This window comes from Candoia aspera, chromosome 2 (assembly GCF_035149785.1).
Source record: "Candoia aspera isolate rCanAsp1 chromosome 2, rCanAsp1.hap2, whole genome shotgun sequence".
Lineage (NCBI taxonomy): Eukaryota > Metazoa > Chordata > Lepidosauria > Squamata > Boidae > Candoia > Candoia aspera.
Genome location: NC_086154.1, coordinates 199,598,094 through 199,615,720, shown reverse-complemented (window position 1 = coordinate 199,615,720; position 17,627 = coordinate 199,598,094). Strand labels below are relative to the sequence as shown.

The window sequence follows — 17,627 nt, the reverse complement described above, 5'->3', positions numbered from 1 at the left end:
CCCTAACTTTCTACTTTTTAAATCATATGGGAAAAATCTACATAAATGGGAAAGGCTCATCACTGCAGATGCTCACAGTCAGCATATGAAAAATAAAGGTGCATGTATATTTCTGTGCCTGAGTGTTTTATCCTTTACTCACATGTTAGTTTTCTAAGAAATGCCTGATTGGGTTCTCTTCAACCACGGAGATGTTGTGTTGTTGCATGGTTGATTTGTCTCTCATCTATGATACTGCTTTGCAATCTTGTTTGGGCCATCTGGCTCCTCTGTCCGATACTAACTTGATTAACAGGTGTCAGAGCTTTAAGTGTACGAGAACAAAACTGATCCAGTTCCCATACCTTTGTCACAACCAGTGGGCCTGATGCTTTTAGAGAAGTACAGGAAAGGGGCATAGTCTGACTAGTACTGCCTGGCATTAGGAACTGTGAATAGTTTACTTTAGGAAGGGCATAGTTTGACAATGTCATAGTACATCTTGGTACCTCATGACCTCAGTTTGTGACAGACATAATCTGACTTGCTATATTAAAAATGTAGAATTAGCCAAGGTTCCTTCCCTTCCCCCAAATCTATTCCCAAGAAAACTGACATTACCTCCTTCCCTAAAATCGATGACTACAAGTTGTAGTACAGCCCTGCATTAATAAATCAAATCTTGCAAAAAAGAAAACAAAAAGATTCACAAAAAAGGAGGACTGTTCCAGGTCCCTACAAACAAGTGTACTCAGATATTCAGAAATATAGATGGTCCACCACAAAATTCAGCAGACTGAGATCAAACCCAAAAGTTCAAAATGAAGATGGTTGGAAGCAGTGTAGAAGGTAATTTTCTTTTATGCAGTTATTAAATTTGAATGTTGGCCTAGCATAGCATAGCGTAGGCTTCATATGATGCTTATCCCAATCTTCTTCCCCATTCAAACTGTAATTATCATGCATTCTTAAAAAATAATAATAATTCAGTCTGGAATGGGAGAAAGTCAGGTTATAGGAAATACACACATCAGTTTTAAAGCCAACAGATCTCAAATGTGAGATCATCATGCAAGAATAAACTTGAATATTGAGCATGCATGTGTGAAAGCTTGTGTCTGTGTATATATGATCTGGAGGAAAAAAATATTCTGCTGAACTTTCCCAATTGTGTTTATGGAAGGTAATTGAGCTAAGCAGTTTGCCCCCACTGTTTGTTTTCCTTATGAATCAAATTGTCCTAGTGACATTTTTAAATTTTATTTTACTCATCTTTTTAGTAGGGCTTTGAATTTTTGAGAAAAACAAAAAACTGATTGTTCTATTTCTCTTTATAAAAAATGAGGAGAAACAAAATACCTCACTGGCAAAGTTTGCTTAAAGTAAGCAAAGGTAAAGTGAAAAATCAGCAAAAGCATGCACATTTTTTTTTTTTTAATTGTAACTACAAGCACCTCTCTCCATAAACAAGTTTGCAGAATGGCTTAAATGGAGAACAAAAACAAGATGAAATATGTAAATTAAAACAGATAAGCATTAAAATACATTTTGGGGAGAAATGACCAAGAAAAGCAAAGCACATTGGAACAGTGGGAAAAAAAGAAGCCTGCGCAAGAACAGATATGGAAAACAAAAAGATGTTTGCTGCCAAAACTACAATAAAGTAGGTATTATATATATATATATATAATTACTTTCTAGATGATATTAATCCCCACACATAATACTACAACACCAGGAACTAGATTACTCAGAACTTGTACCACACTGTACTCGGTATTAGTGTCATCACAAATGAAGCCGTTTCAGAAGGCTTCTTCACCACCACCACCACCCCAGTCATTGCCTTCAAGTTCATAAGAATGAAACAGAGGATAAATAAAACTCACTGCAAAAATCAGGACTCATCAAGAATGTATTAAGCCTATTTATGTTGCATACAAAGGAACAGAATCAAAAGAAATATGTATGGAATCACCTAATAACAAATCCCAGGGCCAATCTGAGCCAAGTTATCATTCCTGTTCCTTGTGCAATAAGTGTTACGATTAAATAAGATATGGTATCTTCTGGCATTGCTTACAACGTAGAAACTATGATAACACGAAGTAGATTTCTCATTAAGCCAAGCCTCTTTTCTGTCTTCCCATCATAGCAATTTGTGTACAGTGTACAACAGGTGGCCAGATTATTTTACAGCTTTTAAGCTCCAAGCACAGCTTAATATAAGCAGAGTCTTTGATCAAACAATAAAAAGCCAGGTAAATAAGTGATCACTGCAGAGAGGTCATAGTCTATTACTAATTAACCCTACACCTTCTCCAGTTCGCAGAAGTTGGTAGCTCTAGATCCATGCAGATTTGGTGGGAATGAGTGTACCAAACAGACTGAGATCTAACCATCCATAATTTTCAGGGGGGCTTTCCCTCCCCTACACATGAAATCAAAATGTTCTGAATCAGTGGGGTCAAATTCTCTGCCCTAGTACAGATTCAGGAACAGACATTCTCAGCTGGGATAAATCAAGGTACCTCAAATGGAATCAGTGGAGCTGTACCAAATTATGCCAACCAAAAGCCTAGCCTTTATTTCTTAATCTTTGTTTCAGATCAGAAGCCCAAAGAGAAAACTCATTTGAAAGGCAAAAAGCAACGCTTTCACACACAGAGATAGAAATCCCTTCCTGTGTTAAGCACCAGTACAAAAATGCATTAGCATTTAGCAGCATGAGCCATGGACCAGTGGCACCATGGGGATAATAGCATGCACTGATGCTAAATTTTTATTAGAATGTATATGTGCTTATCTATCCCACATGGCTATCCAGAGATTTCTATTCCCTCCCAAAGCTAAATTTATCAAGCAAAGGTAATGTATTGTCCTTTTTACTGTCACTCCTAACACTGCCTGGTGAAAGCTATGACCAATAGGCTACTTGTTAAAGAAGCAGAAGACCTTACAAAATGGGGAAGCCATTTCTGCCTCTTGCATAAATCTGGTATGTTGACAACTAGTGAATCATTGAGAAAAATAAGTTACTTCTGCTAATTATTGTACAATATGAAGGGAGAATTATTATGTTTTAGCAATTTTTAAACACATACTAAAGAATTAGACTTTAAATTAATAAAGCAAAACACTGAAAAAAAAAATAGCCCAGCCTTCCTTACAATTAACCTAGAGTGATGTTTTAAAAATGATACATTCATACATAGTATATATATATTTCATATTCATATATGAATTAGAAATAGTACAGGCAAAATCATTTAAATCATTTCCTTAGTAATACAAGTAATATTTAAATAGATTTAATAGCACTGCTCCAAACCAGTGAATTATGAGTTTAAAACCTATTAAAATGTAATGTTTTTTTTTTTCCCTGAGCTTAGGGGAGAGAGATTTAAATCCACTGAATTTTAATATTTCAGCTTGAGCTGCAGGAGGTAGGGAAAGTCCAAATGAACTATTCCATCAGCACCATTCAAGCATGAACATTTTAATCAGTTTTACTTCCTTGGAGTTCTCTAACACAGTTTACGCTGTCATTCTGAAAGCACTTAATACAGAGAGTGTGAAAAACCACCAAGGCTTGTTATTGCCTTCACAATTGATAGCAAATAATTTTGCAGGCTTCCTATCATTAAAGTGTCACTGCTAAAAATTGAGGTTCAGCACTTCTGGTGCTAAATTGTATTTTTTGGAACATCACTGCATACCTGGTTCTTACATTTTAGCTATGTTTCTTTCAGTGATAAACAGGTACACAAGTACTTGTCTTCATTTGTGGGCTGCAATATAGATAGTAAAAACTAGAAAGGTATATGTGTATGTTACACATGTATATAATTACAAATGCTTATTGGTAGTGGTATGCATACAAGAAGAAGGAAAGATCAACAGATACCAAATGAAGGAAAGGATTAGGGTTAGGGTATCAGGTTTTGTAAATGCAGACATCTGTATATTTTATATTGTGTGTGTGTGTGTGCGTGTAACAAAAAGATAGAAAGAAGAAAACACAGAAAGAAATTAAAAAAGAAAACAGAATTATGCCTTCCGCCATTCTATCAAGTATCATCTTAACCTTTTCCGCATCCACTTTGTGCCTTTTTAGTCTCCAAATCCTGAAATCATCAATTCGATCTTTTCTTCTTTCAACAAAAAGTCCATATATAGTAAGGTTTCCAGTCTTTCAAAAAGATTTTTGTCATTTTTTTCTGACCAAGCTGGTCAGTTTTGCCACTTCTGCAAGTTCAGTTAATCTTATAATCCAATCTTCCACCATAGATATTTCATTGCTTTTGTATATTTTACATTGTGTTTTGTATTTTGCATACCATTGTTTTGTTTTAAATTGTGAGACACCCAGACTCACTTTTGGTGTCATCTGATAAATAAATATATTACTCTTCTTTTAAGAAGTACAGTTATGACTGATCTAAGAGATTTTGCTGCTTTTGACTGAATCTATTGTCAACTAGAATATTCTGTCCATGAATATATAGAACAGCATTTATATACCCACCCAATCTGGGCAGTTACCTGTTATTGTTTTAACTTTTTTTACGCCACAAAAATATAAGAATAAAACCAGCAGAAACAGGCAATTCACACCACAAAACTGAAAATACTGTAATATTCAACCACCCTGAGGGGGGAAAAAAGTCTTTGGTTGGTGAGGGTAAATATCTATGGGGTAGATGTTGATAGTGGCACCCCCACAAAAGCTCTTTCTCTTTCAACCATCCATCATAGCTCATGGTAAACCACTTCCAAAAATGTTGCCAAGAAAACTGCAGGGACTTGTCCAGGCAGTTAACAGGCGTCAGGACTGACTTGAAGACACAGACACAGACACACAAAAGTACCATATTTCGTATTTCATTTTTTCTTGTTTATTTTCTTTTTTAACCATTGAATAGATCATGCATCCAAACAGCACTCAAGGCCCTCAGGGTAGATAAAAGAAATTGCCGAAATCTAGTAAGATTGCCAGTCTTATGAAATTTCAGCATCTTTCTTTGTGATCCTGTAAAATTTCAAGTGATAACACTGAAATCTCAAGATTTCAAGAGAGATTTTGGTATTCTTTCACACACTTAAAATTTCAGATCCTTTTCTATTTTAGAAAGCACTATAATAAATTTGCCAAATAAGAGTTAATTTTTAAGCATGGCTTAATGTTGTTGTGACATTAGCAGCATGACATTTTATAGCAGAGCTGAGCTACTGCTTCTTGCTTCCAGCTTAATTCTGAATCCCCTTGGAATTTCTTGAGGAGAAACACAATGTATCCATTTGCTATAATTTTTCATTAGGCAAAACTCTCTAATTTTAATTTTCTCAGAATCTTTTTGCAATAGTTTAAATTGACATGGGAGCCAGTTTGGTGTAGTGGTTAAGGCACCAAGCTAGAACCCGGGGGACAGTGATTTCTGCTCTTGCCTTAGGCACAGAACCAGCTGGGTGACCTTGGACCAGTCACTCTCTCTCAGCCCTAGGAAGCAGGCAAGGGCAAACCATGCCCAAAAAACTTGCCAAGAACACTGCAGGGACTAGTCCAGGCAGTTGCCAGGAGTCAAGACTAACTAGAAGTCACACACACACAACCAAACCCACATTTACAGTATCACAATGGGGTCAGTATCATAATCATTGCCTGTTCTACACATATTTCAGTACATCAATGAAATAACTGACCAGTTATTTTGCTATTACTACCTAGCAGCTACATGTAACATCAACAACATCAACAACCTATTATATCGGCCCATCTCACCCAATCATCCAGAGAGGGCATGTTACGGACCCCGTCCATAAGGGAGTTTCATCTGGCGGGGTCCAGGAAACGCACCTTCTCTGCAGTGGCCCCCAGCCTTTGGAACATCTTTCCCCCGGAGGTGAGGCAGGCCCCTTCACTCCTGACCTTCCGGAAGGCCCTTAAGACTTGGTTCTGCCGTCTCGCCTGGGGCGGGAAAATGGGTAACCATTCTTGGGGGTGGCTCGCACCCTAGAGGCCCTCCCACCAGCTTGGAATGTTATACCCTCTTGGATTTTATATGTAGTTATTGTATTTTATAATAATTGTAATCTGGCTGGTTTTATGAGATTTTAACATTTATGATTATAGTTTGATTTTATTGTAAACTGCCCAGAGTCCCTCTTTTGGGGGAGATGGGCAGTAATTAAATTTGAATAATAACAACGACAACAACAACTGGCTCTGTAGTTGAGATATTATGTTGTGGCTTCCATACCATTTCAAAAAAAAATCTGAACTCTGGGAGGCCCTTTCAAATAACCAAGTATCTTTGGGTACCACATGTGTGTACACAATTGATATGGTGAGTATCTTTTGCCTATGGTGATACTTCATCTTTTTACCCACCATAACAAAAAGTCAAATCCAGTTTATCAGGATTTGTGTTTCTGTGTGTTTGTGTGTGTGTGTGTGTGTATGTCTGGTGAGTATCAAAGCCGCTGCCCTGGATGAGACCCAAAGCATCCAGGAGTACATCAGTAAGATGGCCCTTAAAGATGAGCTGTTGAGAGAATGCCTGAGGCAGCAGCAGACATGGAAGGAAGATCAAGCAGAGGAAGTGCCATGGCAAGACAAGACCCTGCATGGGATGTACCATCGACAGATAGCTGAAGCGGCTGACATTGGGAAAACCTACCAGTGGCTGGAAAGGGCTGGACTAAAAGACAGCACCGAGGCACTGATCATAGCAGCACAAGAATAGGCACTAAGTACCAGATCCATAGAAGCAGGGGTTTACCACACTAGACAGGACCCAAGGCACAGACTGTGCAGAGAGGCCTCAGAGACAGTCCAACACATAGTGGCAGGGTGCAAGATGCAGGCAGGAACAGCATACACTGAATGGCATAACCAAGTAGTTGGCAATGTGTACAGGAACATCAGCACAGTGTATGGGCTAGACCCTCCCAAGTCCAGATGGGAGATTCCACAGAAGGTTGTGGAGAATGACAGGGCTAAGATGCTGTGGGACTTCCAGATCTAGACAGACAGGCAGGTACTGGCCAATCAACCGGACATCGTGGTAATAGACAAGGACCAGAAGACAGTGGTGGTCATAGATATAGCAGTGCCAAGTAACAGCAAGATCAGGAAGAAGGAGTATGAGAAGCTGGAGAAGTACCAGGCCTGAAGGAGGAACTAGAGAGGATGTGGAAAGTGAAGGCCAAAGTGGTCCCAGTGGTGGTAGGGGCACTTGGGGCTGTGACCCCCAAGCTGGGAGACTGGCTCCAACAGATCGCAGGAACAACATCAGAGATCTCTGTCCAGAACAGTGCAGTGCTAGGAACAGCTTAGATACTGCGCAGAACCCTCAAACTCCCAGGCCTCTGGTAGAGGATCTGAGGTTGAAGAAGACACATACCACCCATAAGGGTGAGAAGGGATTTTTTTTTTTTTTATGATTACTATACAGAAGTAATCCCATTCACATTTCCATATTATATTATATATTTGGCATAGAATTCAGCCAACATAGAGCATTTAAATCATGTTGGTTTCAACACAGAAAAGCATATGCCTTAATCTCTCTGGATAAATCAAACGGAGCCTAGAAATGTTTAATTTTGTCTACATTATATACTTGTTGTGTGTCCCAACATAACTATTCTCATCATGTAAATAAGCATAAATATTGATTCAATTCAACTTCTTATGCAAGTTCCAACTTCAGATAATTAAAAGCAGTAAATCCCCAACATTATCTATAGTTATCCTTCATTATATTTATTCCAAACAATGGAAAGAGCATTTATTCTCTCTCCACAGTCTACATGCTTCACTGCTATTTTCAACCACCCCAAGTTCTATCACCCTGCCCTTGGCCCACATATGGTGTCTTTCTGGGTGTCCCCATTCACCCACAGCAGAAGAATCTGATACAAAGTGGGAGAGAATGAAGCACTTCATAGCCTAGCTCCAGCAGAAAGTTTGTGTTACAGAAGAGAAAAAGTTATCATCTACAAAGCTAAACTGCCCTTCAGTCATGATCTTATAGCTAGTTAGTGGAATAAAGAAATGGGATGACACAAAAAGTTGAGGAGGAAACTATCAGGCCTCTGTATTGCAAAGCAGTGCAGTACCAGCAGTTTTTGTTCTTTCATAAGGGTGCCCCTGATATGTAGGGAAATATTTTGATCCCTTCCTCCTGGAGTCATTGTAGCCTCAAAACTAAGAAAGCAAGACGGAAATGCCACTTAGTCTTGCAGGTTTTTACTGCACAGTAAGGAAACACCTTTTACATATAAAATTACTCTCCCCAGGGAGAATAATCCCCATACTCTCTTCCCTCTTTCTCTTCCTTCCGCTCCCCTTCCCCCTCCCTATCTCACATATATGGAAGAACTAGTTCTGATGTTTTATAATACTCTCCAGGAACATGAAAAACACTTGAAACAATTTGCTCCCTCCCAATAAGACTGGGAATCCTACCCATCCTCATCAGTCTTCCTCTTACCCACCTACCCCGGTTGATAAACTGGACCTCTGTGTAGCCAGGTCCCAAACCAGATATTGGTGGAAAGCAACACACACCAGCTCACTTTAAGTAAGTAAATAAATAAATAAAAACCCTCTGATTTAAAATTATACAATGTGTACTATTCCAATAGTATGTGATCTTTCCTTTCCTAAGGCATAATCATAGAAATGAGACTAGCTGATCCCACTGCTTTTACTAAGTGCAAAACTTTACTAATGTTTGGCTGCAATCAATTAATATGCTACAATGGGATCTACAACAATGTTCCAATTACAATCCTAATCCTGTGAAGTGATTTTCCATAATTTTCTCTTCTATAACCCCTACAAATTTACTCCTAGGATTTATGGAACTCCGCAGAACAGAGGAACTGGTGGACTTGGAACCAATAAAGAAAAGCATCTTTCCCAATTTACCCTGGGCAAGTCTCTTCTACATGGCCAACTTTTTTTGTGAAGAAAAAGAATTCTTCTATATCAAGGAAAACTCAAAATCAAATAATTATATATAAAACTGTTCTGAAAATGTGAAGAAACAAAAGAAGAGGAACACTAATATTACACATCTAACCTGATCATGAAGATTGCCTTAAGTTGAGTTCTGTTCCTGATGACTCTACAGACAGTACTGAAGTAGAACAAAATAGCTTCTACCGTAATAACAATTGCTACATTTTCACCAATAACGGTTGCCTTCATCTCAAAGCCAGCCTCCAATCATTTTTCTTCCCCAATATACAAAAAATATAAAAACAGCTAATATTTAACTTGTGTCAATCTGTCAGTAATTTTCAACAGAACAGAACCTGTGAAAGAAGTCATTATAAGTGTTTCATTCCATTAAACACAACTGGTTTACTGTCAAGTGAACAACCCGTCTCTCCATATTTCAAGTTCGCGTTGGCATTCCACATTTAAATAGCATGGATCAGTGGGTTTGCTTCATTTACCAATGAAGGTAGAATAATGCAAAGTTAACAAGGTGTTTCACTGAGTTTCGTGAAATTTTAACGTCAGATTATCAAGAATCGATAGCATACTATAAATGCACATACAAACATGGTAGAATTCCTCTAAACAAACCCTTGATTAGCTCTGTATCTTTCTTTCATATATTCTTGTCTACATAGAACTAGACTTTTTAAAAACTTACCAACACTTCTAATTATTTATACCTTTTACATCTTGCCTTCCTGGATGAAGAAAATATGTTCAAGGCAATGTACGAATGAAATATCATTGGTTATAGACATTTAGGAAAATTCATAGAATAATTAAATGCCCTTTGGGATTTTTTTTTCTTGGTTTACATGTACATGCCAAGTAGAAAGTCTTTACCAACCCACACCCCACTAGATATGCAGGATTTCAACTCCCATGATTTTCCAGATACCAGTGAGCAGTTGTACACCAAATCTGAAGAGCAGCAGGTTAGGGAAGTTTACCCTAGTTGGAGAGTCTAAAACTTAACAACTTCCAAAATCAGTTTTTTGGATATGAGCTAGAATAGATACTGTAGACTTATTGATGCAGTTTAGGGAACATGATAACTGCTTCTAAAGGATAATTTTCACATGAAAACGTATATACATCCTATATACATCCAAGATCATACATTGCAGACTTCCCGATTAAAACAATGTCCAATTTTAATTTTAATGCCTAAAAATCAGAGTGAAGCTAAGCTTGCACTTTCATAACATATGCTGAAAAGAATTACATTGAAATGACATTTAGTAATTTATTTTATTCAAATAATATTTAGATAGTGGTAGTTTTATTATATAATGAAAACTAATTGGAAAATTATTAATTTTCTGCTCTCTCTATTGGAATGTAAAAGACATACAACAAATGTTATTCACGATTCTATACAACCTACTGTGTCTGGTTCACCCCCTTTCAGAGGAAATAAAGGTTACTTTCCCTCATTTATATTTTTTAATTGACTGCTGATATTTTAGTGTGGTCAGAAGGATAGGAAAAAGTCCTCAAACCAGCTTATTAAGAAAAACAAGTCCCCCCACTTAACAGCACTGTCAGCAATGATCAGAGAGCACTCCTATTTTCTTGTTAAAAGTAAGAAGCATAAACAGAGGAATATCTTCACAACAGATTGATTATTCGGCAACTCTTATCCACATCTTCACTCAACAATTTGAATTTTAATGAAAGTAAATGGAGTAATTAGCATTTCAAAGTGTGTTTGATATGCTGTATTTTCTAAAAGAGCGACTTTTCTGTATGTTCTGTATGGAAAAGGAAAAAGACACTTATAAGCGGGGGGGAAAAAGGAAGGCACAATGCTATGGTCTTTATTACACTAACTTAAACAACAGCCTGCCCGAACTGAATAATTACAGACATCAATCATGGGCTATTATTGATTTTTCTCACCTGTATTTTATGATTCTTCTGAATAACTGTTTTATCAGTTTGTTAGAAGTGAGTCACACAATATAAAGAAAAAAACTAAGAAAAAAGTAGATGGGTATTCAGTTTTTCTCCCATACAGTTAGTCCTCGCTTAACAACCTTAACTGGGACTGGCAACTCCATTGCTAAGCAAAGCGGTTATTAATGCCCCACTTAGTGACAGCAGTTCTGGCAGTCCCAGTTGCAGTTAAGTGAATCACCCACGGTCATTAAGCAAGACATCACATGATTGTGACTTGCACCTTTCTGCTGACTTCCCTGTTGACTTTGCTTGTCAGAAGCTGGCTGGGAAGGTCAGAAAGGGCAATTACGTGACAGGTGTAAATGTGTGATGGTTGCCAAGTGTCCAGATCTTGATAATGTGACTGTGGGGATGGTGCAATGGTCCTAAGTGTGCAGACCAGTCATAAGTCACTTTTTTCAGTGCCAATGAGGACCAGTCGTAAGTCACTTTTTTCAGTGCCAATGAGGACCAATTTGTAAGTCACTTTTTTCAGTACCGTCGTAATTTCAAACAGTTGCTAAACAAATGATCATTAAGTGAGACTACCTTAAACACCATTTTTCATGTTCCATATAGAGAAAGAAGCTTTTTTGGGCCACATAGGAACAATAACATTTTATATTAAATGTAATATATAATTAGAAGGTTAAAAATCTTGTCCCTGTTGATCCTAAAATTAAAAGTAACAGTTCTCAAACAAAGTCAATTCTAACTTAGTGGTAAATGGACACTAAGAATTATAGTGCGTGACATGTCAGTTCTCAAGATCATTTACTTCAGATGAAAACTGATGATTTTCAATGAGATGTCCAAATATTTCTCTATGGGACAGCAATTTCAAGCTGTCTCCAAAGTTCTGGGTACAAGTGAACAATGTTCTACATGAACTGATTTCCCCTGTGGCTTCTTGTGCTACACTGAACATACTGTGTAAGTCTTCTCAGCCTCTAGGACATACACAGTCCTTCAGCATCCCCTTTATGGACTCCAGAAACCCTCCAAAATGGATAGGGTCCAAAAGTTTGGCCTTTTTTCTTATTTTGCACTTTTTGGCTCTGAAGACATTTAAAGGAACAAAATAGGTACTTTAAGTTTTTCAAATGCTTAAGACAACCATTTTACCCTTTGAAATGTCTGGCACCCACTTCCCATAAAACAGGCTCTTATTCTGCCCATTTTAGGAGTGCAGCCTTCAACCTGCTACACAAAAGTAGATGTGCCTTCAGCTGACAAGCTGCATGCCCCTGATTTGGATGAAATTTTCAAATGCCAGTAGCTGAAATTGCAAGAAAGCTTACACACAACACACATACACACAGGTTCATACACATACACATACACACACATACATATATATATAGGTTCATATATATATACACATACATATACACACATATATAAGTTCTCCAACCCAAAGCCCACCAGATATGGCTATACAGTCCAGAATATAATTATCTTACAGCAGCTTAACCCACTTATACAGAAAGATCACTATCATGCCAAATTACAAGGGGCCATCAAGCTCTCATTGTAATGGGGGTAAGTTAAAATATTTAATTGTATGATTCCAGATAAATAAAGGAATATAATTCAAAGTTACAATTGGCTTTCCTGCAACATTCTGATAAGTCAGCCCAACCATTTACAGCCCAATGGGCTTAGGATCATTGCTCTAGGGCTTTTTAGTACATCAAACCCCTTCTAAGGTCCATGTTCTAATTTTTCCTCTGTGTGTGTTTAATGCACCTTGTGAAAGTTGTCAGACACACAGAAGATGGCATGTTTGGGGAACCTTATCTGAAATGCATTAAAGATCCTGTACAGATGTTATTTTTGGACTTTTTCTTCATTCACCAAAGACATCCAAATCCATAAACAGCTTGTGTGGGCGAGCAAAAATGATCTGATCTGAGGGCCAAGATACACAGATGTATTTGCTGCGGTTGATAGTTTGTTCCTCTTAGGAGATGTTGTCTTGCGTTAATGTTTTATCATGCTTTGACATGGAACTTTTACTGTTAGCCACCCTGAGAGTTTTGGCCTCAGCAATGGATTACAACTTGGGAAAATAAATAGATTATTAAATAAAGAACAGGAGAGACACAAGGCAGCTGTAAATCCTCTATTTTATATACTGATTTTCCACTATGGATGCATCTGAATGTTCAAATCGCTGTATTCCAGACTGATATCATAGCTGATCCCATGTACTGTTCATGAAAGTGGACACCTCTGGTGAATAAAGGAGGTGAAAATATTTTAATATATAATCTTAGATACACATCTAGCCAACAACCTCAGTGTTGTAGATCAATATCAAATTAATATTCATTTTCTGAATTTATGCTCATTTGTAAAGTGTAGCTTGGGAAAATGGAAGTGAGACACGGTCAATGGCAGTCCTGATTGCAAAGTGGAAGTCAAGAAGTCTCAACTGTTCAGGCTCTGTTTGAACAAAAGGCCAATTAGCTGCAACTGCAGCAGTGCAATGTAACCAGATTGTTAGGTCCACTGGCATCCAATGCAGCATTATTATTATTATTATTATTATTATTATTATTATTATTATTATTATTATCTAGGAAGACTAAACAACAAAAAACATTGTTTGGGGAAAAAAGAATGTGAACTAGTTTTTAAAAGACTATTAAAGCTAAAATGGAAAGACCACATACCCCAATGATTGCGTTCAGTTCTGCCATGGTCACTTGCTTGGCACGTTCCACAGCCTGCACCACTTGTTGCTGGTGCTATAAATGAAGATCAGAAACAGAATAAAATTATTTGCTTTCTAGTGAATTAAGCATAGATTTTCCTAATTCCTTTTCCCTCCTCTAAAATAAGCTAAAAACGTTTTCAGATTGCATGCAGGCTTGAAATAATGTGTGCCTTAAAGAGCAAGAATTCTAGGTAGACTTATCAGATAGGTCAAAGCGAGGGTTTATCTTATCTAAATTAAGGGACTATAACTGGAATCCAATATCCATCTCACTTCCCAGACAGAAAACTCAACTAACTCAATATAAGCAACAGCAATCAATCCTTTACTCCAAAAATTATTCTGTCTTGGATTGCAAGAACAACCGCCTGGGGTTGAAGACAACAGAATACTGTGAGCAAAACAATGTGTTTGGAAAAGAAGGAGTGTGTTAGACCTTCATCACCAGTTCGTGATCAGAAAAAAACAAAATGTTCTTATTCTCTGCCATTCAGATATCTGCTTGCTTCTTTTGGCTTCAGTGTTGTTTAGTTTGCTCCAGTCTTGCTATTATTTATGCAACAAAGAAATTAATCAAAAGCTGAAGCAATTAAAAGGCAAGAAGAGTAGAGAGAAGTGGAAGAGCAAGAACGCATGGCTTAAACAACTTGTTGTAATTCTCAACGTATAGCTTGCTTTATTTAAGACTATTACAACCTTAACCCTAACCCAGAACGTAGCTATTTGGGCACTTCTGGAAGAAGCTCAACTACAGGAATTTGCATGTAGAATCTTTGTTCATCTTTCAATAGTTCTGGTCTCTGTGAAGTTTAAGGTAACAATTTTAAACATTTCTCCCTGAAATGCATAAACTAACCAACCAAATAAAATGTTCAGAAGTTCAAAACGTTTTGAACGTGGAATGCTCAAAAATTTCTCTCTCCCTATGGGAAGTGGCATAAAAAAATGGTAAGAAACCTACATTTGAATTGATGTGGGATTATTAGATATTATATTGCTTTAACTCTTATGACTTCTCCTACCTTCCAAGAACTGCAGAATCTATAGTTTTGCGAGAAGTCTGACAATTATTGTGATAAATATCTCTGGTTCCACTAAAGCACTAGTTTCCTCTCCTCTATGGTTGAGAGCCATAACAGATACATGCAATTGTTTCATAAAGATCAGTAAGAGAGAACATATGTTCAGTTCAGCAAATATGATTTGTTGATCAATATTCATCCAACAGCTAAGAAGAGTAATTCACAAAATAGATTCAAAGGCTTACAAGATGAGAACAACGTAAGGATTTTCATCTAGGGGAATGATGCTTCAAGGAGAACGACGGTGCTAGCTAAACGGATAGAAGATACAAAATTTTCCCTCAGTTAGATGCAGTAGGTTGGGTAACCCCAGCTTTGCCCTACTATCACCATCAGAAGGAAGGAAGGAAAGGATAAACATGCTCAAAAGTCTTTTAAGAAGAGAAGCAATTGTGCATATACCATCTTTATCAGACAACTGAGAAGAGGAAGGAGGAGCTGCTTTATATGTAAGGGATCTCTATATAGCACACAACAGTGCTGTAAAGATCTACAGCTCTACTACCTCCAGGATCTTAATAGAAATACTGAGCCTGTTAATTACACCTGGTTTGCCAAAGAGGCAGGGGAAACCATTTCTCCTTCTCATGTGCTGTTTGTACACCTTGGATCCTGCTTCTATTTATTCCTCATTCATTCTTTATCCAATTGCCCCACTACTGATTTTTATATATTTGGCTTTCTGTAGTTGCTAACTACAATGCGGTGTATTAATTGTTATATCTCTTCACTTACATTCCCTCCTAAATCAGCTACTACAATTCCATCATACTTAGGGCCAGAACTAGTTTGGGTCACCCATAGTTAGAAAGTAGGGGAGATGCACTGAATCAAAGGGAATCTACTACAGAATGGTTTAGCAGCACTGGAGGCAGTTTACTAAAGTTCATCAGTATTTCAAAAAAAGGTGCTTGGGAACCTGGGCATTTTTTAAAAGCCTACATTGTAGACAGCTTTCTTGTACTATAAAAAAGTAAACCAGAGATAATATTTCATGCTTTTAAAAGTGTACATTGGTCAAAGTTATGTACAAAACACAATATGTTAAAAAGCAAAATGCTTGAATTAAGAAAAGTACAAAAAAGAGTGACAAAATGCTATGTAAAATCCTGCCATGCTGACATGGCAGATTAAGGCTGACCTACACATTGTTGCCATGGATTGTGGTTCTGTTCTGGTGGTAATAAATAGAGAATGCTTCCCAGCCCCAGCCCCCCCCCCCATTTTTTTCATTTGCCCCGTTGGTTTTAATCTTTCTTGATCTCATATTTTATTTATTCTTATTTTCTGTCTTCATCAATTCTCCTCTTTGTATTGGTACTCCTTTGTAATCTTGGCACTATTTTTTGTTTCTAATTTCCACCTTTTAGTTCAATAATTACTTTTATTTTGTTATTATGTTCACCCTGTTGTGAGGAACAAAACTCCAATTACACTTTAGTTGAAGTTGGGAAATTGTTTGGCACTTAACTTGTCCAACTTCACAATACAGACCCATAAAAAGTCTCATCCCCAGCTAGAATGGAAGAGATGCAGACACACAGTTCTCCACAGCACCTAAGAAGGAATCCGAGTTTTGAACACCTATTGGCAACTAGTTCACTTCTGCTTTCTGACTCCAGCTCAGAGCTGAGGACACAGAGAAGAGATAAGAGATATAAAAAGGAAGATATATAGACTTGTCTCAGAAACTTTATAGGTGCTCCAAAAGAAGTGAGTGCTTGTCTTTGTCTTGGAGCTAAAAGCTGTTTGAGAGATGAAAACAGGCAAATATAATTCCAAATTTGATGGATGTCCCATGACCAGTGCCTCCTAAGGTGCAGAGCATAGCAAGTCTATTTTCCTCCATCATATCTGAAATGGTGAGACAAGGGTTTCTCCTCTTCTCCCTATTAGCACATTCTGAGCTGAAGAAAACGCCAGAAATTAAGACATGGACTAGGAAAAAGGCAACACTTGGTGAGAATAATTTTGGTTAGCCAGCAAAACCAATGTACTGCATGTGGAGATTGGTAAATGCTGGTAACATAGAAAGATCCCCCCCCCCCACAAAGGAATAGTTAAACAAATAGAATCAGGGGCAAAAGAGTGTTGTATGCAAATGCCAAAACAGCAAAACACAGATTGCTTCAGTAATACATCTGCTAATTCATTCACAGAAATAAATGCCCTCAAGCAGTCTACTTGCATGAACAATAAGTACACACACCATGTAGCAGTTATTTGCACAAATAAGCTGATAGATGAAGCTTATAAACCAATTCTTATTGAGTGTTTGTAAGTAAAATAATATAGATATAGCAGGCAAATGAGAAATCTGGTAGAACAATGAAAAACAATGAAATACTGTTATTCCAGTGTAGACTGTAGTAGGAAAATAGATCTATTAGAGGGGCATTGCATTGCATGTCAAAAGTAAATATCTTACAGGAAATATATTTATCCATAGAATACCTTAAGTAGAAATTCAGACATGCCCCCCCAAAAAGCGATATAGCATTAGAGTTATACATTTATACCTCATCGAATATTGTTTGCTTGTTTCCAAATGGAACTAGAAAGAAGGAAAAAGTAGGAAATATAAAAACAAATGGCTGGGCCTGAAGCTAAGTTAAGTGGTTCTAAGTCTAGTTCATATTTAGACAGGATACTACCAGAGAATACCAGAGATGTAAACTAAACTGGGAAATTGGGAAAAACATAACATCCTGAAAAAGGCAATGGCAAACCATTTATGTTGCCTAGAATACTACATGAATATGTCCAAGAGGTCACCAGGAATGTTTCTAGTTATTCTGTGTCACATTGAGGTTAAAATATAATTAAAATATAAAACTTCCAGATACAAGTGAAGATCTGTCTCTTTGTTTAATCACAAGCAATTCCA

The 17,627-nt window shown here is 37.3% G+C and overlaps 1 protein-coding gene across 4 annotated transcripts in view; it reads right to left on the bottom strand.

The window, feature by feature from the left end:
- The window catches only part of LOC134491422 (transducin-like enhancer protein 4), a 153,359-nt gene that overhangs the window by 79,085 nt on the left and 56,647 nt on the right, over positions 1–17,627 (bottom strand). For 2 of the 4 annotated variants that reach the window (XM_063295169.1, XM_063295170.1), the window contains exon 6: positions 13,615–13,689. The exons of the other annotated variants lie outside the window; for them this stretch is intronic. In XM_063295169.1, coding sequence (XP_063151239.1) covers positions 13,615–13,689 — 75 coding nt within the window. The remainder of the gene's footprint in view (positions 1–13,614; positions 13,690–17,627) is intronic. 4 annotated transcript variants of the gene reach the window in all.